This window comes from Culex quinquefasciatus, chromosome 1 (genome assembly GCF_015732765.1).
Source record: "Culex quinquefasciatus strain JHB chromosome 1, VPISU_Cqui_1.0_pri_paternal, whole genome shotgun sequence".
In the NCBI taxonomy this organism is placed as follows: Eukaryota; Metazoa; Arthropoda; class Insecta; order Diptera; family Culicidae; genus Culex; species Culex quinquefasciatus.
The window spans coordinates 76,538,064-76,565,114 of NC_051861.1; the positions used below are offsets into that span (position 1 = coordinate 76,538,064).

Below are 27,051 nucleotides of genomic sequence, written 5' to 3' on the forward strand. Positions count from 1 at the left end.
AAGATCTGACAACCCTATCAAAAGTTATAAGCACTTAAGTGTTATTTACGCAATTTTTGCATTTTGGATAGCACCCTTAAAATGTGAGGAAGGCGCCAACCACCTAAAGGTGGATTAACCCTCTACTGCCCAAATTTTTTTTTCGAAAATATTTATTTTTCCCGTGTTCAGGAGGTCATTCTGGGCAACTTTTGTTCTACGAAAAACTTTACTTTTCTTGTTTTATGTTTTTCTTGTTTCATTTATAGTATTTTAATTTGCATTTATCTCCTTGAGTTTATGTTTGTATTTGGTAGTATTTGGCCTACTCTACCACCTAATATAATTACATTTCGCCTATCTAATTTTTTCATGTTTTTACAGTCACTTTTTCAATTTTTTGCATGTTTTTCACATTTTCTGCTATAGAATCGCACCATCATCATTTAAATTGCAAAAAAATGCGTAGAGGCATAGTCTGGGACACTACAAAAATTACTGCACACTTCTTTTTATTGAAAATATAGGAAATGTTAGTAAAAACACTGCCAAAGTTGACCCCTAAAAAAATGACATTTTTAAAAACATTGGCAAAGTCACATAAAACAAGTTTAACTTCCAACCCTGAAATTTTCTAAAATTTGAAGAGTTCTTCTTTCCAATGCTTTTTAAAGAAAAAAAAATCGGTTGGAAAATTGATTTTTGGCGATTTTTTAGATCGAATCCCGTCTAAAGGCGGGGTTAGGTTGTAGAGGGTTAAGTAACGTTTTTATTATATAAGGCAGCTGTTAATATTTTTTGTAAAATGGTGCGCATGTTTAAAAAGAAACATTGCAAAGAAATACTTTTATAATTGAATTCAGTTGATTGCATATTTCATTTTGATTTAGTGGTTCTAAAACTTGCGACCAGAAGATTTTTTTATGGTCCAACGCTTTCAACTAAGGAAAACAAATAATTAACGGAATCGACGTAACACCTTATAATGTGGCCCTCTTAAACCTTGCGGTTTCGTCAACGGATCCACAGGCGTGTATCGTTCTTTTTGCGACAAGACTCCGCCTCCCGGGTCTCCTAAGTGTGAAGGTATGGGCACGGGGAGAGGGCACCGAATACCTTTATTTACACTTAGATTTTTTTGCGTCCGCCCCGGGATTCGAACCGGCGACCTCTGGATTGTGAGTCCAGTGCGCGGTCCGATTGATCCACACAGGCAGACAAGGAAACAAATAATTACTGTGCCAAAAATAACCGAACTACTTAATCGGCTCAAAAATAAGTGTATTTATTTTTAATTGAAAAATCAACAATCGTCCTTGAAGAGTTGCTCTGGTTAAACAGTGTTGTAAATCATACTTTTGGTGAACTTTGGCGTTCGTTGACTTTTGCAGTCCTTCGTTTGCTGTAAGCATATCTGTATTGCTGTATTGCAAAGAACTGAACAAACGTAGTAATTTTAATACTTTATTCATCTCTGCTTGCGCCTCTCCGCCACATCATCACCCTGAAACAGACGGCGCGCCAATAAATCAACCTTGAAAATTAGCCTTTTGCAGCGCGCACGCGCGGGACTTTGATGCACTTTTTTCCCTCTTTATTGTTTTAAAGCCACTTATTCATGTTGGTTCAACGGCTGCATGCAAAAGCTTCGACAGATCCAGGTCAACTCCGCCGTCGTGTAATTGAACGGTCATGATCCTGGCCACCATCGATCTTTTGTGTGTCGATCCGACAAATCAGTAGCTGTGGCCCGGAGTCGGAGATTACACACATTTTTCAACTGAACCAACTTTCACGACTCGTGCAGCAGCAGAAGCCGGGGGTTTCATCAATGGGTGGTTGTTGAGTTTGAGTTGGAGCTTAGAAATTCAGGTTAAGTTGTTCACTGAAAGTGAGATCTCATTGAAATTTAAGATGAAGCGATGTTCTTCTCGTACTCTGTTTTGGGCCAGCATCAAGTGGGGGGCTTTCGAGAGTATGTGGATGACTGAGATGTTCTTCGGGAGTACTTTGGAAGATCGTGATTAAGGCAATAGGTTTGGGAAACATCGTCGCTTGTGTGCTATCTTGAGGTACGTCTACTGTAAAAAGCGCCAAAATTACACAGCTTGACAAAATGATTAAAGCTGGAGTGTGTATTTCTAATATTGTCAATTAGTGTAATCTCAAACCTTTTCAGAACACACTTTGCGATATTAAGACGATTCGTGTGGCAAACAAAGCTCAAGGTTCCTGTTAGCACCCCATATTTTACAGAAAGGTTCACTGATTATTAAATTTGGTTATTTTCTTCTTATATAAAATTAGTTCCAAAAATCTTGAACAAGTGTTCATGAAAATGGGAACCAGGAAGTAATATTCAGTGCATATGGAATATTTTTCTAGAGCGTATTATGAAATTTTGATTAAAATCTGAGATTTACAATCGACGTGAAAATAATGATGGCACAATTTTACCTCTAGGATCAATGACTGACGGTACTTTCTAAATGTTGATGATTTAGCAACGAATTCATGGTATGTTGTGACTTGATGAAATTTTTAGTTGTTTTCAAGGATCACATTCGGATCTCTCTAAGATGATTAATCAATTGTGCAAATCATTCGTTTCGGGCAGAATCTTTCAACCAACTTTTAACGTTAAAAGTTGGTTGAAAGATTCTGTCCCGAAGCGTACGTTACTTGTGTATTAAACATGTACTAAAAAAATCAATTTGAAATACAATATATGCAAACAACCAAAGGTGTTATACTATCACGACGGACAGTGATAAATTTATTTGTCAAGCAGTGTTATTCAAATATCACCAAGTGTTGACTCCACTAGTAAAGGTTTCCAGTTTTGATTTATTTTCGTGTAATGGCCTGTAACCGCAAATAACCACAACGGCAATCACGTCTTTATGGCCTGGCCCGGGCCCGTCCAACGTGTGTAGTCAGTAAGTCTGGCGGAATTAGGTGTGAGATTCGGCCCCGTGTGGAACACCACCCATTAGCATTCAGTGTGCAAATTCGTTGTTTATTGAGATTTGTGTTTTTTTTGCTTCATTCGTTTGTTGAGTTTGTTGCGTATGCGCAATGCTTTTTTTGTTGCTTCTGTAGTGCCGCTGCTGCTGTTCCATTCGTATAGATTGGGTTCGTTCCGAGTTGTCTAGATTTAAGCCGGTGCTGCCTGCCACTGCTTAGTAAATACGCTTAGTTTTGAGTGGCACTTTGCGGTGCGCAAGTTTTGCTACGCCTCTATTGGGACGTACAGCGTGGGAGCAATGACTGTTTGGGTATAGTGGCTAGAAGGTTTGAAGAACGGACCTTATAGCTTGTCTAACTAGAAATGCGATGATTTAGTGTTTCGTCAACTCGTAAGATTCACTAGACTTGATATTTTTATACTTTGTTTAAGTTGAACCAACGTGGCTATCAAAATTTCTTATGTTCTTAGCAAATAACAAAACTTACATAACCCACATAATTGGTTGGTGTCTTTCTTCTTCTTTTCAAGATAAAAATAACGTTTTTGAGATTAGGATACTAAAGGATTTTTTAAAAAGCTGATACGTTCATCATTTTCTCGAAACAAAGTACAAAGTAGTAGTTTATGCAACAAGTTGCAAAAAGAGGATTTTTTTCAGCACGAGTCGTACATTTATCCAACGAGGTTCACCGAGTTGGATAAATACGAAGAGTGCTGAAAAAATCAAGTTTTACAACGAGTTCCATACAACATTTTTTGCAATTCCAAAAAACACACACTGAGTGAAATTTTATGTCAAATTTTCATGTATTTTGTCAATAAATCGTTTAAATCAAAAAAATGTTGAAAAGTGTTACTTTTCAAAATAAGTACTGAAAAGTTCAACTTTTCAGCACCCATTTGAGTGCTGAAAAGTAGAACTTTTCAGCATTTATTTCGAAAAGTGTTGCTATTCGATTCTGTTATTAGTAGGCTATTTCGTCGTTCAAGAATGACAGGAAAAGTAAGTAGTTTCACGACGAAATTGCAAAAAAAATAATATTCAAATGGCTTTATAATTACTACCAATGTTTTTTGCTATCGTCTAAGTTGCCTAATTAAACTTTTAATTGCTATTGAAAATTTAAGTTAGTTGAGAAGTTTAACCTTCAAATTTATTATACTGTTGAACAGTTTTCTTGACCAATGCAAAAGTTTTTTTAAGGATAGGACAGAACATTTTACTTACTAAACTACATACTTTTTTACTTACTTAAAAAACTACTTTTTAAAATAATTTCTTGATGAATTTTGTACTACAGTTAACTTGTTTTATGTGGCTTGTCAAGTAAATTATTTAGCTGTTAACTTATGCCATGCTTTCAGGTAACTACGCTTCTTTCATTCATTTTTTTGCTTTGAAAATTTTAAGCTTTTCAGTTGTTAACAACTGATTCATTTCATAGCCAGCAAATTTTTAAAATATGTTTACATATCGATAAACTAATAATTGTGGCCAATTCGGTCAAAATGTAGATTTTTAAACCTGATATAGCAATTTTCCAGGAAAACTAGAAATAGATCTCATCTGTTTTTTTTTTGTTATTTTGCTGAAACTTGTTGAGGGGCTATCCCATGACCAATGAAGGAATTTTGTATCATCAGTTCGTCCATACAAGTCTCTGCACAACTTCGACAGCTGTCCATACAAACATGGTATGATAATATTAAACAAATCTTTCTTTATCCTCGGAAGAAATTTTGTAACGGTTAATCATGATTCGAAATTCGGACACTCAGTAGCAGGATAGACTGCTCGTTTTTAAATCCACATCATGATTTGAAACTCGGACACTTAGTGGCAGGATAGACTGCTCGTTTAAAAGGCCACATTTGCCCATTATTATTGTTTGCTTGATTTTTGCTATAGCTATCAGGATGTATTGCAGATTAAACAATCGTGCAACTTGTGGAAAGCGGAGACTTGGCTCTGACAGCTCCGAGAGTGTAGACGTGTGTGACGTGAGCGCTAAAGGCATCGTGCCTCGAGTTGTTTGACGGATGGAGGTGGAAGAGACCTCCGAGACGGATGATTTTCAACTCATCCCCGGAAATCGGAAGCGGAAGAAGACCCCTGAGATCACCGGAGCTGTCGTCGGAGAAGGAAAAGTGGAGCAGAATGTGCTCAATAACAACAAGTTCAGCCCGCTAGCGGAAAACGAAAACAACAACAATGCCAGCCCAGCAGGAGGAGGAGACGCCCCGGCGGTTTCACCACCCGGCCAGTCGGCAGGTAAACAAAAGCAACCACCTTTGGTGGTGAAGAGCACCACGGAGTTTTACAAGCTCGTGGCTATAGTGGAAAGTTGTAAATTTGGTTTCAACCCGATTTACAAACTAACCCGATTTGGAACCAAGGTGACCTGCTTCTCTGTCAAAGATTTTGACAAGTTGCAAGAGCTCTTCAAGAAGAAGAAAGTGGAATTCTACACCCACGAACGGCGGAGCGAACGAAATCATCGGGTAGTTCTTCGTGGTTTACCTAATGAACTGAAACCGGACAAGGTCAAGTACCTGCTGAAGAGGGATCTCAAGCTGGACGCGCTGGAGGTGCATGCCATCAAGCGGAAGGAAAAGTCCGACGAAACACCGTACATTGTGGTCTTTCCCAAGGGATACACCAATCTGAAGAAGCTCTCTGCAATGAAAGTTGTGGCAAGCACTATCATCCGGTGGGAGGCCTACCGGAACAAGCGGCCGAACGTGACCCAGTGCAGGAACTGTTTGCAGCTGGGCCATGGGACCAGAAACTGCCACCTCAAGGGGAGGTGCAACAACTGTGGGGGTCCTCACAAGACGGACGAGTGCAAAGTCCAAGAAGCCGAGCCGAAGAGGTGTGCCAACTGCTCTGGAGCCCATGAAGCCACGGACCGCAGCTACCCCAAGCGTGCGGACTTTATCCAGAGGCGCCAGCAGGCGTCGAAACCGAAACCGCCGGCAAGGAAGGAGGAGAAGCAGAGTCCAGCAGTTCCGGCGTTTACGCCGGCGGAGTTCCCTCCGCTGCCGGGCGCAGTTCCGGACGGAAAATCGCCCTCGTCCCGCAGGAAGCAGCCAAGGTGGCCCCCGAGACGGTGGAGCCACAGAGAAGGAAGCCGGGGAGGTACTCTACAGTTCGGCTGAGCTGTGGGGGATTTTCTCCGAGTACATCGGCAGGTTCAAGACCTGCAAGACTCGCTTGGACCAAGTAACCCTCGTCAGTTACATGATATCCAAGTATGGAATTTAAGGAGTTTTCTTTTTTGTTTTTTTTTGTTATTATATATTGTTTTACTGATCCTCGGTCCCAACCTGGTCACAGCACTTAAAAGGACCTAATAAAAATAAGTTAAGAAAAAAAAAACTTGTTTGAAACTGCCCACTCGGAAAATAATCTAAAGTGTCCGAAAGCACCCGGTCGGAAAAAAATCTGGCAAATTTGAATGTCTGGCGCAGGCGGACGTTTGTCGTGCAGTTCAGACACACTTGGCACATTTCTTTTAGCCAGGTTTTGCGTGACGCCCGACGAATCTGGCGAAAATCTGGCGAGATAACTCACAGCTGTCTGGCACAAAAACCAATCGGTTCAATCGGTTGAACCGTGCACGACCGGTTTGTTGCATATTCGCCAGAATTCTGGCAACATTCTTGGGCCAGTCGGGGGGAAAATCTGCCAGACGTCTTGCGCAGCTAAGTGCAGCGCCCAAGACAAAACGCCCGCCAGGTGCTCCCCTTTTCCGTCTGGGCAACAAAGCTCAGTCGAGACACGCACCACTGTAGGCGAGCGGGTTTCAAACTAGGGTGTGTGTCTTGGATAGTTTTTTTCTGCTGTAGTTTGAAGTGTGCACTTTGTTGGAGAGCTTTTTACAACTTGCACGATTGTTGCAAAATCTCTGAAATCCGCAATCTTGGAGGCTTTTATAAAAAGTTCAATTTTTGAGTGATTTTATAGCCTTGCCTTAATAAGGTGAGGAAGGCAAAAAGAGGTAATATTCAACCTATCAATTTTTCAACCTTCCAAAATTCCACTTTTCTTTCTGTGTGTATACAGTTAAATTAGGAGAATGCATGCAAAATATGCCTTTTCGGTAGAGTCTTAAAAATAAAGTGAAATGTTGTGCTTCGAATCTCGGACACTGATAAAAGCTGATTTATAATCCGGGCATTTGCTTTCGCGACCCCTTTGTTATATTTCACGTGTTTAGTAAACTCATATTTTAATTTAATTTAATTGTTTTGGCATTGACTATAGCCTCAAAATAAATTCGACATGAAAGTTAATGTGGTATTCATCAAATAACACAGTACCGTAATCTGGGGCAAATCGGGACTACAGTCTGAATAGGGACAGCAGTTTTTAGAGCACTTACAGCTTTTAAATTTGGAAATGGGTGTACACACTTTATTGGTCTAAGTCTGCTCTAACCGAAACCAACCAGAAAAATCAAAATATTTTGCTCCGACATGGTTAAAACTGCTGTCCCAATTCGCCCCATGTGTCCCGATTGAACCCAGTTTACGGTATTGACAGTTATTATGCGAATTTATATCCAAATATTTGATAAAGCAAGATAAGGTTTCCGGGTTTCGAAGCGCCCGGAAATTCTAAGCATGATAATCGGCAAAGTTGTAGGTTATGATGAGGACAATTGAAAAAAGTTATACTCAAAAAAAAAAACCCATTGTTATTGATATTTACGACAGAGGCTATATTTTGAAAAAAAAAAAAAAAATATTTTCGGAGGACTACAATATGTAACTTTTACATACATATATACAGTCTCCATTTTTTATCGAATGCTAAATTCAAGATTCGGTCGATTTTCTAAAGAATTTCACAGTATCGATAATCATAAATTCCGATAACTATATTACCCAAACTCCAAGGTTCGATAAATGTTTTATTTGCCAAAATTTAATCAGCATCTTAGGATCCGCATCCAGGAACTTATCCCCCTGAACGCATGGCGGCTTCCCGTAAATGTGCTATCCTTCATAATATACTCCAGCACCTTGCTCCCCATTCGTCATCCGTCTTGAACTTCAATCTAGTTTTCAGATCCAGTTCCTCGGGCTTAGATCCGTATCCCTGTCACAGCACGACACCGCACACCGTTTCGAACGCCACCGGCTGCTGCCACCGATATCGAATCTTACCTTGATCTTCATGATTGTTGCGAAACGTCTGGGGTCCAGCTGCTCTGGTTCCTGCTACTAAGCTGCCACTTGCTGTACACACACGGAATGCTACCGCCGTGGTCACTCAGAGTAGGCGAAACGAGAAAACGGTGGTCTGTCTACGACCGGGCTACTGCGATTAAGCTGTTGAAGTGTTGGGCGTTTAGAACGCCTGATTAGTTCACACAAACACACGATCAACAACTGGAACAGTTTATTATTAGCTGTGCGTTGGCAAGAATTGCTCAGTCAGTCACTTGGGTTTTTATCACACCCTTAATTATCGTGAGACTTTCGAAAAAGTTTGTTTCAAATGTTCTCAGCGCATACACTTGCACTCGCTTAGTAGGCGTTAGCACTTGCTCACACGCACCCAAACCTTAACGCCGTTGTGTGGTAATCCGTCAATCCAAGTGACCGTTGACTAATCTGCTTCTGCTTCTCGGAACACTCGGAAGCTTGGGCGGCAGCAACTCTTGAATCGCAGCAGGCGGCCACCTTTGCACCACAAACACTCCAGCCCCAGCTGAACTTATCAGAGGTAACTACGATCACTAACGCTGGCTGCCAACTGCCGACTTTGACGACTTTACTCCACCACGGTAAGTGCTCAAATGGGCCCGCAGAACGACTGTTTACCTTCTTTTATAATAAGTAACATAAACCTTTTTTTCTCAAACTCCTCCAGTGTTGTTTGGACGACGTGAGAGTTGCTGTCCGGCTTCGTCGGCGCGGGACTTGTGATGAGAGGAGAGAAATTTGCCTGTTGGTTGTGGTCTTTGGCAGCGTTGAGGTAGGACCTGGCGACTCTTGCCCGGAGGTTGCGAGCACGCGGTTCGTGACTTGATGCGAAATCCCGCGCCCGCGCTCACTCGGGATTCGTCGCTGAATGTCGTGCGCGCGCTGAAAGAGTCGCTGAAAGGGAAGAGAGTTTTGACTGGGGAAACGGTTTCATTTTTCTTTTCTATGTATTTGAAGAAACTTTTTTTTACTTGATGATAATTATTGTAAAAGTGACGATTTTTTCAAGTCACTGTGTCACATTAGTCTGCTGTGTTAAATCAAGGACACGTGCTCTAACTATGTAACTTACTCACTCACTGTCTCACTCAAACTGACTCACAGATTCACTCACTCGCTTGCCCACTGACTAACTCATCTACTCACCCACTCACACACTCACTGACTGGCTTATTACTCATTAGGCATAAAGTTTTTAAGGTTAAAACTCATTGAGCCTAAACGCATTATTTTTATACGGATGGTTCACCTTGTTGTCTTAGGAAAGATCGTTAGAGCCATAACGTTGATTTTAATTGATTTTATAGTTTTTTTTTTTGCCAGGGTCATTCCGGGGTATCAATATCCCCCAATTTGACGGTACTATTGGTTAAACCATATTTTCAGAAATAATTTGTGATAGACAGCAGCTTGCATTCACATCTTTAGAATTCATAACAACAAGAATTCGAATAAATTCTCATATCGAGACTAGTCCAACGAATAAAAAAAGACGTCAGGCTTTATATTGAACCTGTCAAACTGCGTATAGCCAGGCCACCGCGGCCATACGTTTCTTTGAAGTTAAAACAATCAATTTAAATGAGCCATGTCGAGGCAACGAGAAACACAGCACCTTCCATGCAAACTAACGAGGAAAGGATCAAACCAATCTGGAGATGGGTTCAACACACGGTGGCAGTCAGTGGTGTGGTAAACCACATCAGAGTTAGAAGACAGAGAATTTCAACCGTCAGCCAGTCCAGTATCCATAGTCGGCTTAATAACCAATTTTGGTCACGTATTGTTTCATTCATAGACGACGCAAGTACATAGTGGGCTTGTGGTTTTGTTTATTGTTCACTAGTGACTAGGATTATTGAATTGTAGTTGTCTGTCATCAAGATCGGTCAAAACATTCTTTGTGGTTATTTACATGCGAATTATTGATTTAGAAACATAACATTCTGGAACCGTTATGTGTGCTGCGTATATGCATTCTAGTAGCCACGAGTTTTTTATTTGTTTTGTATTTAGATTCGAGAAAATTGATTTTTGATATTTATGTGCATCTGCAGTCTTTTGTGCTAACTCGATAGTAATCCTAGCAAGCTTAGAAGAAGCAGAAGCATTCGATTTATCCACACGAAAAACCAGTCCCAAAATCGTGAACATGCCTTCATTAAATTTGGAACCAAGAAAAAAGTGTTCCTAAACGTACCAATTTGAACACTTTGTTCGTGGTTTCGAATTTCACGAACGCTTGTTCACGGTTTTTGGAACTGATTTTTTTTCCGTGTAACGAGCAATGGATTACCCGCAGTCGAGCAGTTTTTGACAGTTCGCTCCATAAGAAATACATTGTAGAAAAAAGCAAAAACTGCTCGAATGGAAGGCTCCATTGATAATGGAGCATTTCCATTCCTGCAGTTTTTGCTTTTTTTCTACAATGTATTTCTTATGGAGCGAACTGTAAAAAACTGCTTGACTGCGGGTGCTCCATTTCAAGTTGCCTTGATCCTTGTTTTGAGAACAATCAATGTTTGACAGATCTTTACGCGCTGGACACCAACCGCCCTTTACGTCCAGCAATACTGGCAGAGTTGCAAGCACAAAACATACGTTGCCAGTGCCGATTTATTTTGCATCCAATCTATTTCCCTTGACTATCTGTAGTGTTGAGTGCCTGTCACAACCCAGTGAGAAATGTTGAGCAGATGCAGGGCGGTTTCACATGCATCGGGCCTACAAATCCAACTGAGTGTTGATAGGCAATCAGAACTTGGATCAAGTCAATTGAATATCATCAGGTGAATAAGACAATTGGGTCCTATTAATTTGGGATATTATTGTTATTTTTCTGATTTGCTTATTTGCTCCCTTTGAACGACTGCAATAAATTTAAAATGAATTTTTAATTCAATTTTTAAAAATTAACTTTACGGTTCTTCTTGACAGCAAAGGTCCTACTTGACAGCTCGTTCCAAGGGGACCATAGTTGATCCATTGTAAAAATGTTGTCTTGTCAATTTATTATTTTTATTTGCAGAAATACGAAAAAGCAGGGGGATGACAAAAGCCGCCATCTTGGGTGATTGAGATTACCCGGTCGGAAAAAAATCTGGCAAATTTGAATGTCTGGCGCAGGCGGACGTTTGTCGTGCAGTTCAGACACACTTGGCACATTTCTTTTAGCCAGGTTTTGCGTGACGCCCGACGAATCTGGCGAAAATCTGGCGAGATAACTCACAGCTGTCTGGCACAAAAACCAATCGGTTCAATCGGTTGAACCGTGCACGACCGGTTTGTTGCATATTCGCCAGAATTCTGGCAACATTCTTGGGCCAGTCGGGGGGAAAATCTGCCAGACGTCTTGCGCAGCTAAGTGCAGCGCCCAAGACAAAACGCCCGCCAGGTGCTCCCCTTTTCCGTCTGGGTAATAACGCGCGCAAACTGCGCACAGTGAAAACAAACATATTTTTTTTATTAATAATTCAATTTTTGTTATACGAATTTCTGTAGTAAAAGTCAAATTACACAGTAGTTGAGTTAAACGTTATATGTGATAAAAGTACAACTTTAAATGAGGTCATCGGCCCGATGTGTGCTCAATAATCCCAACTTCAGTAGCTTATTTTGCAAAAAATGATAAAAATCACCTCACATAACTATTAAACTTACATTGCGATAAAATTTTACATCAAAACAATAATTACTTTATTTCCATATTATGCCTGCAGTTTTTGTATTTTTTTATAAAGTGCGCAGTTCCGTAACGAACAGCTGTTCTTTCGTGCTGGCGCCGTAATGGAGCACCCGCAGTCGAGCAGTTTTTGACAGTTCGCTCCATAAGAAAAAAGCAAAAACTGCTCGAATGGAAGTGCTCCATTGACAGCTCCCTTTTGTTCTGGTGCCGAAGTTGACAGCTTCTGTTGGCTGCGGTGGAACTGCCTGTAATGAGATATAGATGTCACCTCCCTGGAAAAAAGTGACTAGAAATGGTTTTTAATCGTGTTTTTTTACCGTTGTACATAATAATTTACATAGAGATTTACTACCCATGTATTGGGTAAATGCCAATAAACAATGCTCCAATATAAAGGTCAATACGATGCTCGGACCATTTCGAGTTAATAAGTTATAAAATTTAGTAGTAATTTGTTATACAGGGCAACAAAAATGGCAAAAGTTTATGTTAATTTCAATGTACACAGTTGGTAAGTCTTCTTGTAGGTTCGTATAACAATATTGAAACCATAAAATTGCTTTAAATCTTGCATACAAGAAAAATGCTCTGTTGGCCTATCCAATGTTAGATGGCGTTCGTTTAACTGGGTAATAGCAAATGAATGCTAAAATTTCGTTCATGATATATGTTTTTTTTGTTTATCCCTCGTTCGGGCCGGGATGTATCGAGAAATTAAAAGTGAGAGTGTGTGCAACATGGAGTTAAACTTTCTGTGCAGTTGCTGTGAAGGTTCCCATGGCACTTCGAAAAGTTTAACTCCATGTTGCACGCACACACTCTCACTTTTAATTTCTCGATTTCTTTGAAAAATTAAAATAACGCCACGCACGCCACGCTAAGCGCACGATACAGAAAAAATGCAAAACGCAAAGAATCACCTTTTTTACCTTTTGCGTGAACACTTAAAAATAGCAATGACCTATATTTTCGTTATATTACAATAAATTTCTTGGAAAATCCTTTTAAATTTTTTGTAAGTATCGAGACATTAAAAAAAGGGAGTTCCCGAGCAGGGGTAAATAACACGGGAATACCAAATATTGGTATTACTTGGGCAAATAACAGCGACCAAAATGTGCCCTTGGTTGCCCAGTAATAGATGGTAAAATACCATGAAATCATACCAAAGTCTTGTATGTAGAAGGGCACAACAAAACCAAACCATGTTATTCCAAGGGTAAAATAATATCTCAAAATAAAACCATTTCAATACCAAGTTGAGGTCTTCTGGATTTTGAACATTGCTTGTATACCAAAACTTGGTATTGCCATGGTTTTAATTTTAGGTATTCCCGCGCCCTTGGAAAATCATTTTTGGTAATCCTGTTGTCTTCTACATACATGGTTTTGGTATGATTTCATGGTATTTTACCATCTATTACTGGGCAACCAAGAGCACATTTTGGTCGCTGATATTTGCACAAGTAGGTAATACTCAAAATTTGGTATTTTCATACCATTTTAGTGCAGCAGTTGCAGTGAGTGAAAAACGGAAATGATCCATATGCAACAGCCAAATCTACTCACCTGATGATTCCATGTTGTTCTTAGTGATATTCTTCACCACACCGAATGCATTTGTCATTGATGAACGGCCTGTGTTTGAAGTTGTTGAAGCTTCTGAAAAATAAGTGTTATTAAAATGAAACTGGATTGAAATTCACCAAAATTCAATAATCTTTCGATTGACTCGTTTTTCAAAGTATTTGGTTAGAAATTTCAACAATTTAAAAAAAATCGTAATCGTATCAAAAAATGTTAAAACCAGCTTTAACATTTCTTTTCAAAAAAAAAAAATAATTATCTTGTCCAAATTGGTAAAAAAAAATCCCAAAGTTTCAGAGAAAATTGATGATTGATTGATGAAACCTTTCAATACCAAAATAATACCAAAACATGCCATCCTGACTTAGAAAATTTTCCACAATTTCAAGTCATTTCTGTAGGGGGTATATCAAAAATGTTTGAAATCAAGTTTGAAATTTCCGGTTTTCAATGAAAGCATTCGCTTTGAGACATCATTTTAGCGCAAAATTAATTATTTTATCAAAATTGGTCAAAATTTTCCCATAGTTTCAGAGGAATTTGATAAAATACAGTAATACCAAAAGAATACCAAAATGTGGTGTTCGATCATTAACAAATTCTGCAATTTTGCAATATCAAAACAATACCTTAAATTGGTATAATACCACATTTTGCTCTTGCATAATCCTCAAGACAAATTTTAAAGGGTCCAGGAATACCAAAATTTGGTATTGATACCAGAGAAAGGTATTATTGCGCATTTCCCTTGTTATTTACCCATGCTCGGGTTCAGAACATTTTTTGTAGAATTCGGGTCAATGTAGATTCGAAAAGTAGATTAAAAATTTTTTAGTGTTTTTTCGATGAAAAATACGTTTTTTCGGATTTCTTAGTACGCCATTAAATCGGGCGTCTAATTTTACTTAAAAGTCTCTTTGACACCAAATTTCTATCTCATCACCGTTTCAGGCTGCAAATTTTTGAAAAACACCTCTTTTTTTGCATGTTCAAAAATGGAAGGGGTCGTACCACCCCTCCGTCACGAGATATCAAAAAACGGACCTCGGATTCGTGATCAAGGACAAAACTTACCCCTTAGGACAAAGTTTCACGAAAATCGAAGAGGGGTCGGGGCAACTGCTGTGTGAGTTGGTGGAGAATTACCCTGTAAGAGTAGTAGAAAATATTACACTTGAATTACAGAAGTTATGAGTATAATTAAACAACATTTGTGTAGCATATGCGCTTTTTGAAACGCAATACATTTTTTGCCTTCCTCACCTTACTGAGGAAAGGCTATAAAATCACTCGAAAAATGAACTTCTCAATTAGACCTCCTAGACCCACCTTCATGTGTACCTATCGACTCAGAATCAAATTCTGAGCAAATGTCTGTGTGTGTGGTGGGATGTTGATCAAAAAATTTTCACTCGATTATCTCAAGACTGGCTAAACCGATTTTGTCCGTTTTGGCCTCATTCGATCCGTCTTGGGGTCCCATAAGTCGCTATTAAAAATTATGCAGTTTAGTTAAGTACTTCAAAAGTTATGCTAAAAAACGATTTTAACAAAAGTCCGGAAGATTGCAAAAAGGGTGGTTTTTGTAAGAAAACCCGTCATGCTATACATTTTCAGAAAGGTATTTAAAAGACCTTTCCAACGCGTCCAAGACATTGAAGATTTGACAAATCTATCAAAAGTTATAAGCACTTAAGTGTTATTTATACGCTTTTTGGAGGCCGGATCTCAGATATGTTGATAAAAACGTTGTCCAGATCTCTCATGTGACCTATCATTGGATAGGTATTCAAAAGACCTTTCCAACGCGTCTAAAACATTGAAGGTCTGACAACCCTATCAAAAGTTATAAGCACTTCAAAGTTATTTATGTACTGTTTGGAAGCCGGATCTCAGATATTTTGATGGAAACATTGTCCGGATCTCTCATGCGACCTATCGTAGGATGAGTATTCAAAAGACCTTTCTAACGTGTCCAAAACATTGAAGATCTGACAACCCAATCAAAAGTTATAAGCACTTAAGTGTTATTTACGCACTTTTTGCATTTTGGATAGCACCCTTAAAATGTGAGGAAGGCGCCAACCACCTAATGGTGGATTAAGTAACGTTTTAATTGTTAAATCAGTAGGGGCATGAATACCTTTTTCTTCTAATTATCATATTGAGGTAGTTTCTTCAGATGAAATAAGAACCTACTTCCGCAGATTCCTATCAAATGCCATACACATTTTTATGGTGTTTCCTAGAACAAATTCCAGTGAAAATGGTTTTATTTTTTTCCCTGAACTCAATCTGCTACGGTATGTAAAAGTAACAATAAATAACTGTTACTACTACACAACATTCACCAGTTGGCTAGAGTTGCAATAGCAACCAAGGCATGTTTCCAGAACCAACCCACCTCGCTAGTCGCTTCCACGTGTATGTTGCAATAAAGTAGAAATTGATAAATATACAAAGTATAACAGTAGCAAAGGGGGAAAATGTTTGAAACAGCTGCGTTAGTGTTGGGAGCGTTGAATGTGTGAGGGTAGCTCCGCCCAAACGCTAGAAAAAGATGGAACAAAGGGTAGGTCGCTAGCTGTGCTCTTTCTTTGCATTGCATCAGTGTGTTGGTGATTGTGATGAGTAATGTTGGCCAGGTGTTTCGGCTCAAAATTTGTCTTTCGGATCAAATGCAACTGGTTTGTTGGACGATGCAGACGTTGATCTTGGATAACGCGTCTTAGATGGTTTGACATGTTATTTAATCGAGATACGAAAGCAATTTACTGACATTCTGAGCATAACCCTTTTTAAAGATATTCAGAGAAGTTATTTTGTAGTCATGTAACCTAATGATAACGCCTCAGAACTCAGTTACGAAATATTCTAGCAGAGCCGGTTCTGTCAGAATCCTGCTAGAACGGTGGAACATTTCTGCTAGTATTCTGTAAGAATCCTGCTAGAATCCTGCTAGAACTTCGTGACTGGGGAAGTTGTAGATCTGGAGTTGAATCTCCGGTTTTGGTTCTACAAAACTGGTGACCGAATCCCTTCTCGATTCGATTTGCTTAGCAAAGGGGCCAAAAATTCAGTTTAAATATAATTTTTGAACTGATTTGCCTGTAAAAAGACTATTATTTTGGATTGCAACTTTTTTTTCATATCTATTTACTCTCCGTATAAAAGTCAAGGTTTTCTTGCAAGGCCTCAGACTGGCAAGTAATTAATAATTACTTTGATTTTAGGCTGGTAATTAGTCAATTTATGAAGCACTTAGTAATCATGGGAATTAGGGTAATTTAAAGTAATTAATTGGTAATTTTTTAATAATTTAAGTTTTTTTTAATTGTACTTCTGCAACGAATTTATATAATCTAATATAACAGTATTTTTTTTATTTCAAATGAATTGTTGTTTATTTTATGAACGTGACTTTAACTTAGAGAGGTCATTCGTCACTTTTTTAATAAGAGTGTCACACAAATACTGAAAAAAATACAAAGATTGAAAAAAATACTGGTTTTGTATGTAGAAGGCCTTATTCACCATAGTTCTCTCCTAAAACCTTCCTTTAATATAATTTTAACATGCTGTTTAGCAAAGCTGATTAACAACAAAATGCAACGCCAGTGAAAAATGTTTTGTAAATCCAAAATCTATTCATTTTTATTAAATAATTGTAAAATTGTATAATCGTATGACTTTATTTGCAAGAATCACATTAGAATAGATTAATTTATTATGCTTTTCTTTCTTTTAGGCAGTTCAAATTATTCGAAGTTTATGTAGATCAAATATTTAAAACCAAAATGTAGTTTATTATCATTGATAAAAGCAAACTTTTCAAGTGATAACCATTTAAAAATCAATTAAAATGAAAATAAGTTTCTTTTTTATATTTTTTCATAATCTGAAGAAATTTGCAATTTCGTAATATCTCTTTTTCAAGAGCTGAGATATTGTACTGAAAAATTCCCATATATTTCTGAGACAAATGTTTCAATGTTTAAAATCAAACTCAGTGAAATTAGAATCGACTTATTTTCAGATGCATAAAATTAAATCCACTGTAAATGTCACATTTCACATTACCGGTATTTTTGGTAACTGATATTTTCAATATGCTTAAGAGAAAAAAAAAACAAACAAAACAATGTCAAACCATTGCAATGCTTGAAAAACATTTAAAATCTTAACATTAATTTTTTCACAGTTTTCATGAAGCGCCACTTCAAATATTTTTCAATGTTTATGTTTGGCTCGAAAAATCAGGGGACCTTTTTCAAACAACTTCAATATTTTAATGGCATTCGACTTGCCATAATTTCCATTTAAAAAAAACTAGTAATATTTTTATACATTGAGAATAAAACACTACAGTTACAAGTTATTTTACGGCGAAAAAAAAATAAAGCCTGCAATTTATTTTAAAGCTACGCTTTCAATTTTTGCTTTTATGATAAACACGACTTCAAAAAACGTAAGTCAACTTAAACAATCTTCTTTTGCAACGGACAGGGTTCAGTTAAGGGACGATAAGGGTTCGGTTGATTGAAACGTGAAACATAATGGAATTTTGAATCAGACTCTTGTGAAATTTCCTGCTATTTTTAATAAAAATTATACGCAAAATTCACGGCGTGCCATCCGAGCATCGATGCTAAGGGAAGGGCTTTGAAAACGAAATGAAATTTTCAGTAACGTATTATTCGTTATCATGTACAGTCATCCCACATATTCGGAACGGTTTACAGATCGGCCAATGTTCAACAAATCATAGAAAATCGTTAATTGAACATAATGATTTGCTTTTACCTTCATGTGAAAGCTTTTCTTGCGATCTTTCGATTGATGTATATGGTGTAAGATTTGGGGTCAAATTTTATTAAGACTGGCTGTACATTTTTACGTTTTATATCAAGTTTTTAAAGAAAAACATTGACCCTTGAAATCCACAAATTCGGAACACTTTTTATTTGTTTGTTTGTTTTTATTGATTTAAAAATCAATAAATTGAATAAATAAAAAAAATAATAAATTTAATTTGTTTTACTAGGTCGTAAAGCGGGGTGATTCTGATAGTTTGAAGATTGGTTTGCAAGGTTAAAATTACGAAATTCTTACTGTTGAAACTTAGTAGCGTACATAATAAAAACTAATATCAATCTGTATGGTGTAAGATTTGGGGTCAAATTTTATTAAGACCGGCTGTACATTTTTACGTTTTATATCAAGTTTTTAAAGAAAAACATTGACCCTTGAAATCCACAAATTCGGAACACTTTTTTCTTACGATGTAAACAAACTTTTTTTTCTCTCCAGGAGTACATATTTTTTACAAAATTCTAACTTCACACTCTGAAACCAATAAAACACATGCTTAGTAATGTTTTATGAATGGTCTGATAACTTTTTTGTGAACATATCAGTTAAATTCAGGTGTTACACAATTGTGGGAGGCACAATAACATCCCACAATCATGGAACAGGCAATTTGGAGGCAGTATTTGCTGCTCGGGATAAAATAATCTTGAAATGCAGTTTTTTGTTGAAAAAGTACTACTTTTACTAGTGGACTAGCAAGATAATGTACAAATAAAGGTCCTAAAAATAGCAGGGTCGACAGAAAAGTTGCATTTGGCATCCTATTGACAAATTACCACAAAAGTGTTCCGAATTTGTGGGTGTTCCGAATATGTGGGATGACTGTAAACCTCAAATAGTGCTGATACACCGGACTGTTTCAATCGATTTCTTGAAATTCTTCGCGCACGACTTCTTTGTAACAAACTTTACCACGAATTTGCCCAGTTCGGACCGCAAACAACCGGCTCATCTACAGAAAGTCAACATATAAACGACGTGGTGATTCTGATAGTTTGAAGATTGGTTTGCAAGGTTAAAATTACGATATTCTTACTGTTGAAACTTGGTAGCGTACATAATAAAAACTAATATCAATCTGTATGGTGTAAGATTTGGGGGTCAAATTTTATTTACCTCTTAATGTTGTTGATTTATGCTGAAAAAGTGTCATTGCAATAAAAAACAGGTGAATATAAAAATGGATGAGGTGAAAAAGGATTCAGGTGTTTTTTCCATGTTGGACCAATTTGGACCTTTTTAATTTTTTTGAATGGTTTTGCTTTAAGCAAACTAATAGAACACTTAGTACATTTAAACTCCCAAGCTCGAGTAAAATTGCGAATTTATATGAACAATTTATATCAACATGTCGAACATTTTTAATGAAATTTTCCTTTTCTTAGGTGTTGAAGGAAAACAAAACGATAATTCTAAAAATTATTTTATACAAAAAAAGAAATGTTATTTTATTTCGTTTCAACATGCTGAAAGCTTTCTGGCATTTTCATCACCGTCCCGTCGGTCGTACGAGTCAGTTTAATGACCTGACTAACCGACGGAAGTATTACTGCATTGCGACAATGCCAAAGCCACAGCTCACTGCAGCTCTCCAGGGTATCGTTACTCGAACAGTATTCAAATAGTATTTTCCAAATATATGTGCATTTTCTGGCATGGTAATATAACTTCAGTGCATCTTTCTGAATAAACCAAAAATGTCCAACATAGAAATGCTCCCCGCAGAGGCCAAGTACATAACCACCCCACCGGCAAAAGTTCAACTCGAACTCGAAAACTATGAAATTTACAAAGTTTATTGCAACACAGTTTTCATCCAGCAGCAGAACCTACAGAGAGTGCTTCAATTATCACAGAGTACATATATGTTGCCGTTCAGATGAAAACTGTTCCACATTTATGTTGTGAGTTGTGTCGGAACATGCGCACTACGGTCGGACACGTGGGACTTTCACTGTCCTGTTGGAGGAGCGCGCGCATTTCTCTTCCTCCTCTGCATCCCTTGGCGGGATTTTCCTCACTTTGTCTGGCGATAAAAAGTGGCTAAAATGTATTCTTTATCATCGGGACTACAGGCAGCTATTCCAGTTTCTCCCGAAATCTCAAAAAGTGAGAGCAACTCCAGTTGTCCTGCTTTAGCGACATGAGTCGGCAGCATTTGCTGTCTCTTTTCGATTTCCCCTTCGAATCTGCCATCGCTCGTGGTTGCTGCTTGGTTTGTTCGGGGTTTGTTACGGAACCGGGGTTTGTGGCCAGGGGGACCTCCGGAGTGGAACAAGCGCGGCAAATCCAGTTTTATAACATTAGTCTCTTTAGGCTGTATGTATTCGTGTGAAGGAAAACGGTGTCCCTCTCTCACTCTATCCCAGAGAAGTTCCTGCTGGGCCCATAAACGCACTCCCTGATGATATAATATAAGCAGCAGGAGGACATTTAGGCTCTGGGCTGACTGGTGGACTAAACTGTTTGTGGCCGCCGGCCAGGGGGTTTAAAACGTTTTTTTTATGTCTCACTGCAGTGCACTGATGCTGAGAGCTCAATCGGCTTCACGGTGGATCGTATTTATACGAACAATTGGAAACAATCTGTGCGATGGTAAAGCAGGGTTGAATCAGCATGGATGAATTTTTCAAATGATTTATAAAAAATAATCCTACGGTGATTGGTGACAAGTTCTGTGACATACCTTTTTCAGTTGCATAACGATCCCACAGATAAGTGTACACTTTTAAGTGTTCATAATTTGAGACAGGGTTACCAGATCTTCAAGATTTTGACCTCATTTGGAAGGTCTATCGATAATTTATTCAACAATAGATCGAATTATTGTTCCAGACATAGTTTGCATACAAATAAGTGAGATCCGGATTAAAAAAAAGTACATAAATACCAATTATGTGGTCAAAACATGAGACAGTGATGAAAGGCAATCATGTTTGATACGGTTTCTGGCCATTTATCGAACATCAGGTTTTATGCGAAATCGTATTTTTGTACATAACTTTTGAACTATTTATGCTAAGTTGAAGAAAACTAATGCAATTTTTAGACTGCGAGACCACGCTAGACCGCCGGAAAGGAGCAACTTTTTAGACCGAGGGACCGTGCTAACCCGGCCTCAAGACCGACATTTGTTTTTAGGTAAAATTTTAATGTATCTTTACGATGAGTTGTGCAATGAAAAGTCAATCAGCTTTAATTTTGAAGTAATTACAAATAAGGCCGTTGCAAATATTTTTCAAAATTTATGTCGCCCCCCCTTCAAACTTGACCTGAATAAACAGGGGGCAAAAAATATGTTTGCGAAAAACTTCAAAATTTTAATGAAAATTAAAGTTTAATCAACTTAAAACCAGATAAAATGCATTTTCTCGCGTGTATAATCATATTTAGCATGTTTGAACTCCTTTGAAAACATTTTCAATTTTCATGAATTACCAATGTACAGTCCCACAAAAAGTTTTTTTTTGCGAAAAAAAAATCCGTCAATACCTCGATCTTTTCAAAACTAATTATTGGAAAGCAACTGTACGCCTGTAAAATGCATTTTTAAACACTTTTTTTTATCCAAATGTTGAAACCTAGGCTTGCAATTTAAATTTTTGTTTTTTTTATTTAACTGATATTTTCTCATTTTTTTCACATAAAAAGTTATCAAACCAAAATATCACTAAGCGTGAGTTTCATTGGTTTCAGTGTGTGAAGTCATTATTTTGTTAAAAATATGTACTTCTGAAGAGAACCAAAGTTTGTTTACATCCGTAAGAAAAGAGTGTTCCAAATTTGTAGATTTCACATGAAGGTAAAAGCAAGTCATTATGATCAACTATCGATTTTACATGTTTTTTTGAACTTTGGCCGATCTATAAACCATTCCGAATATGTGGGATGATTGTATATTACGGTGGGTACGTTTTTCAAAAAGTTCTTCGATCAAGTTTTAGTATGGTTCCCCTTGTAAGGCATGCCTAAGGCTACCAACTGTACGGATTTTTTCCTTACCATACGGATTTTTGAACCTCTTCGCGGATTTTTAACAGGCCGGAATTTTTGTAGGGAACTTTACGCATAATACGGATTTGTACGGAATTTCAACAACTTTTTAATCATTGAATTGCTTTTTTGATTTGGTCGAAGCTTTTGTTAACTATAAAATTTTTATTTTTCTGTGAGTTTGATTTAAAAAGGGGGAGTTTTCCGGAGTTTCCTCAATTCAAACTTGATTATCAATAATTCTAGAGTTTTTGAACTATTGTCTTTCATATGTTGATAGGACCTTTTAAAAAAAAAACTCTAGAATTGTTATTTTAGAAATTCCTTACTAAATATATTCCATTTCTAAAGGCTTTCTAAAACTTGTGAAAACATTTGAACATTTAACAAATCTAGAGTTTTTTCAAAGGTCCTATAAACTGTTGTGTTTCACATGTTATAGGACCTTTTCAATAAAAAAAACTCTGGAAAAGTGTTCGTGAAAACACTAAGAACGATATTATTCGTAAAAGCAAACTTGACATTTCAATTCAATTCAATTCAATTTAATTTATTTTATTAGTAAATAATCAATTAACAATTCCGTATTTCTTCTATTCTAATAGAGTTTTGGAGTTCCTTTCAACTATGATTTGAACTATTATTAATTTTGATGTAATTGGATATTCTAACAATGGATTTGGCAAGAGAAGGAAAAATTAAAAAAAAACCTTCTAGATAACTTGACATTTCGTAAACTTTTAAACGCTTAACAAAAAAAAAAATTGAAGAACATAATGATTTGATTCAAATCACGGTTTATTTTATGAACACTTTTAAACGTGCAAGTCATAAGCACTCTGATAGCATTTTGTGAAATTTGTTAGCTGTAAAAACGACACAGTTTTATATTTTTAACTCTCAGATTTATTAAATTTAATTTATCTAAATGATTGATGCCATAGTGTCATATCGGCAAAGTGTACGGATTTTTGCTCAGCAATAGTTGGTAGCCTTAGGCATGCCCATAGGGACTCTCACTGCCCACCATTGAAAAAACGGCTAATATCCACTTTTGACAAAAACGAGATATTAGCACCAGGTGATAGAGGATGTTCCAATGCATCTTCTGGAACTTGAATTTTGCTGAAATAGTTTTTGGACTTGGCTGCCGATGCGAAAACCCAAATGGATAATATGCCACTCCTATGGGAAATTGCCTTGACGCAGATTTTGTGACAAACACTAAAACGCGTTTTTCTCGGAATACTTGATTTGGCATAATAGCCGAATTTTCAATTATGGGCAGCTCATGCCTCATGCGCATTTGGTTGTTAACTGGCTGCGCGCATCAGGGTTAAAGTTTACATGGGAATTGCTATGGGAAATTTGGACTTTTTGTTCAAACGCTCCTACAGATTTGGGAAAATCATGCGCCAACTTCTGGTATTCGTTGTACCTCAGCCATTTTAAATATTTTATTAGGACAATTATACATCGTTGGGAAGGTAATGAGATAAGCTTTAAAACTATTAATAGATAAAATGTTGTTTACAAACCAAACACTGAAGTTTTCATCGAATAAATGGAGCATTTTTTTGACAAAACTTATTTTTTGTGTTTGTTAATCGAGTACTTTTTTGCTAACCGATGCTAAACATGAAACTAAGATCACTTGAATGATTGGATCATAATCTAACATTGCTGAAATTTCCAGCCTGTGATTTTTGCGTTTTCGGAGATATGCCATTTTGAACATTTACGTTTTATCAAAATTTGCTGCAATCTACATATGCACCCGTTTATTTCATTTGCTTTGCTACCTACTTCGTGGGCATCGTCGCTTCAAAAATCAGTGCCTGGTTCCAAGAAGTTTGAAATGGCTTTATTAGAATTTTCTGTTGTCTACATTTAAAATTGAGTACCTTCACGGAGAAAAAAGAATTCCCAAAATCGTGAACAAGCGTTCATGAAAATGGGAACCTCGAACAAAGTGTTCAAATCCCATGGTACGATTTTGAAAAACGTACCATGAAATTTGAACACTTTGTTCGTGGTTCCCATTTTCATGAACACTTGTTCACGAATTTGGGAACTCTTTTTTCTCCGTGTTAGTCAAAATAAGGTATTCGTACCGAAGTTTCTCAAGCGAAACTGGAGAATGGAGAATCTCAGTTTGACACCTAAAAGGATTCAGCAAAATATTGCCTTAGCATGGTGAATTTCTGCGATCAGTCCATGAAACTGATCCACATTTTAAGTTCTATGTTGGTTAGTACAAAATGTCATAAAAAGTCTACTTTTAACATATCCTGATGCCGCCAGAAACTCTGTAATCAAATGAATTTTCATGAACAAGAACGTTAGGATTAGTAAGAATATGTTTTGTATTTTATCGTTTTACTTAATAATAAATATTTTGAATAAAATTAATTTTCTGTTATTTGATTTAACAATTAAAATTTTCGCAATTTGTGCAATTACCCAAATTTGTATGAAAAAACATTTAAAAAGCAAAAAAATAATTTGGCCGCCTGTTTGTATGCTGGTGTTTGATCGAGTACAGTAAACAGAGAACGCGGTGCACGGGGATCACTGCTTCTAGTTCAAAGAAAGTTTAAAATTAAATGTTCTAGCCGTTTCTCATCCACGTGGTCCTGCATGACATATGGCGTCGCGGTGTTCATCAAGTTTTCATAGCACGCTAAGGAAAATTTGATGCTTTTTGATGGAAAACCGTTGATTCTGGAGACAATGGATGTTTTGCCGATGCGCCAGCTCTAGGTACAACGAATCCATATGCTCTCTTCGGGAAAAATGTTCTCCAGACCATTCCCCTTAGACCTGACCATACCAGAAGTTGGCGAATGATTTTCCCAAACCTGTAGGAGCGTTTGAACAAAAAATCCAAATTTCCCATATTAATTCCCATGTAAACTTTAACCCTGATGCGCGCAGCCAGTTAACAAGCAAATGCGCTGATATTTACTTGATCGGAGAACTTTTTGAAAAACGTAGCCACCCTACTGTATATAGATGAGAAAATAGCAATAGACCCCCCAACGAAAAATTTAATTCCGAAATATCACAGTTCAATAGGGCGTATCTGCGTTTGTAAACAAGCAGTCTATCCCTTTTGCTCAAGTGACAGTTCACGTCAGATAATAGGGATTCGCCCTATTGAACTGTTACTACGTTGTTAAAAGAATCGAATCTTGCATTAACGCCACGTAATCTAACTACAACCCTGTCATTTCTGCGACTCACCTTCTACGTCGCTTCTACAGTTTGCATCACATCTGTTTCTGTACTCTCTGTAACCATCCCACCTCCATCACCGTGTCAGGGAGGATCTCCGCCATGTCTACGAGACAGCAAACCTAAACGCTGCGGCCAGCTGCTGCTTCTACTGCTGCCAGTGCGGCTGGTATTGCGGCAAATCAACCCCGTCTGAGGACAAACCCCAGGAGAATGACGGCGAGGGGTTGTTATTTCCAACTTGGTTAGATTTGGTTGGCTGAGTTGTATCATTGTATTTCATTTATGTACATGTTGTTGTTGAGGTGGTGGTTTTTATTTGCGGCAGCTGGTGCCATCTCGCTCTCTCTCTTTCTCTTACTTACTCGTTGACTCTCTGGCTGTTGGTCGACCCGTTTCCACCACCATCACCAGCACCACTGGAAAGGACAATGTTTTCGGTAAGGATCATCCACACCGCCCCTTTGGGCCAGACCAACCGAGGGGTATAGCTATGATGTAGCAGCCAGCCAACGGGGCAGATAGAAATTGTTAAAACATTTTTGAATCAGTAGCATTTAAAGGCTCGGTCGATTATGACGTGTGTGCGCTAACCGGAGTTCGGATATTCGCTTAGTTGAGCTGTCGTGAACGTAATCGGATCGGAGAGTGGTCATAGTTTTGTGAATTTAGTTTTTCGAGTGGACCCTTAAGCCAGTGGTTGCCAGATATTAGTGAAGTGATAATGTTTCAAATGGTTTCGGCCCCACTTCGGAACGGTCAGTGATAATCAAATCCGATCCCCTTTCGGATAGTGTGAAAAGGGATGATTGTTTAAACATATCGAGATTCCAGCGTGGAAAATTAGTGGCTTAATTGGAGTTTGAACAGAACCAAGTGAATTGTGTGGAACTGTGAGTGGAACGATGAGTTTGCCCAGTGGTGTCGACATGTCCAATCTGATGCAGCAGCATCCGGTGTTGGGGGCTCTGCCACCGGCGTTTTTCCTGCGGGCGGCCTCGGAGCGATACCAGCGGACGCCAAAGTGTGCCCGCTGTCGGAATCACGGGGTGGTGAGTGTGATGTGTGATTGCTACCGGTGATACGTGTTTCATGGAGCTCTGGATTATATTATATTAAATGGTGCACGTCAACCAGAGCTTATCGCACTGAGTTTTTTTGTTACACACCTTTTAATTTTATGAAAACTACGGAAACTATCGATATATTTTTTTATTAATCGTCTAGAGTACTGTATACAATATTGTATACAATATTATTTACAACAAAGTTTGACTTTTTTGCACTCAAAGACAACCACTTCTCCTTGGTTGCCGTGCACCCTTAAACGTTATGTTAACAGTTTAATCGAACACCTACTTTATTATGCTCATACCACAATACATGATTGATAATTTGAATCAATTCAAATCAAATTATTCGCTCTACAGCATTGCCTTGGCGTTCTCGATTGCGAGATTTCTACTCGAAACTAGGTGTCTGAAGGCTTGATTGTTGAGGCAATTGCAGACCT

General features: G+C 37.8%; 2 protein-coding genes across 3 annotated transcripts in view; one reads left to right on the plus strand and one right to left on the minus strand.

Moving 5' to 3' along the window:
- LOC6045007 (sporozoite surface protein 2) overlaps positions 1 to 8,744 on the minus strand; it is a 34,602-nt gene extending 25,858 nt beyond the window's left edge. The window contains exon 1 of the mRNA XM_038260830.1: positions 8,123 to 8,744. Within this exon, the coding sequence (XP_038116758.1) occupies positions 8,123 to 8,134 (12 nt within the window). The 5' untranslated portion in view covers positions 8,135 to 8,744. The remainder of the gene's footprint in view (positions 1 to 8,122) is intronic.
- The window catches only part of LOC6051446 (doublesex- and mab-3-related transcription factor A2), a 44,978-nt gene continuing 26,594 nt past the window's right edge, over positions 8,668 to 27,051 (plus strand). The window contains exons 1-2 of one of the 2 annotated variants that reach the window (XM_038260821.1): positions 8,668 to 8,745; positions 8,832 to 8,936. Coding sequence is in view for 1 of the 2 variants with exons in the window: in XM_038260816.1 (XP_038116744.1) it covers positions 26,444 to 26,590 (147 nt within the window). In the remaining variant the exon portion in view is untranslated. Of the gene's footprint in view, positions 8,746 to 8,831; positions 8,937 to 26,001; positions 26,591 to 27,051 lie in introns of those variants that run through there. The other variant, XM_038260816.1, reaches the window with a different exon arrangement.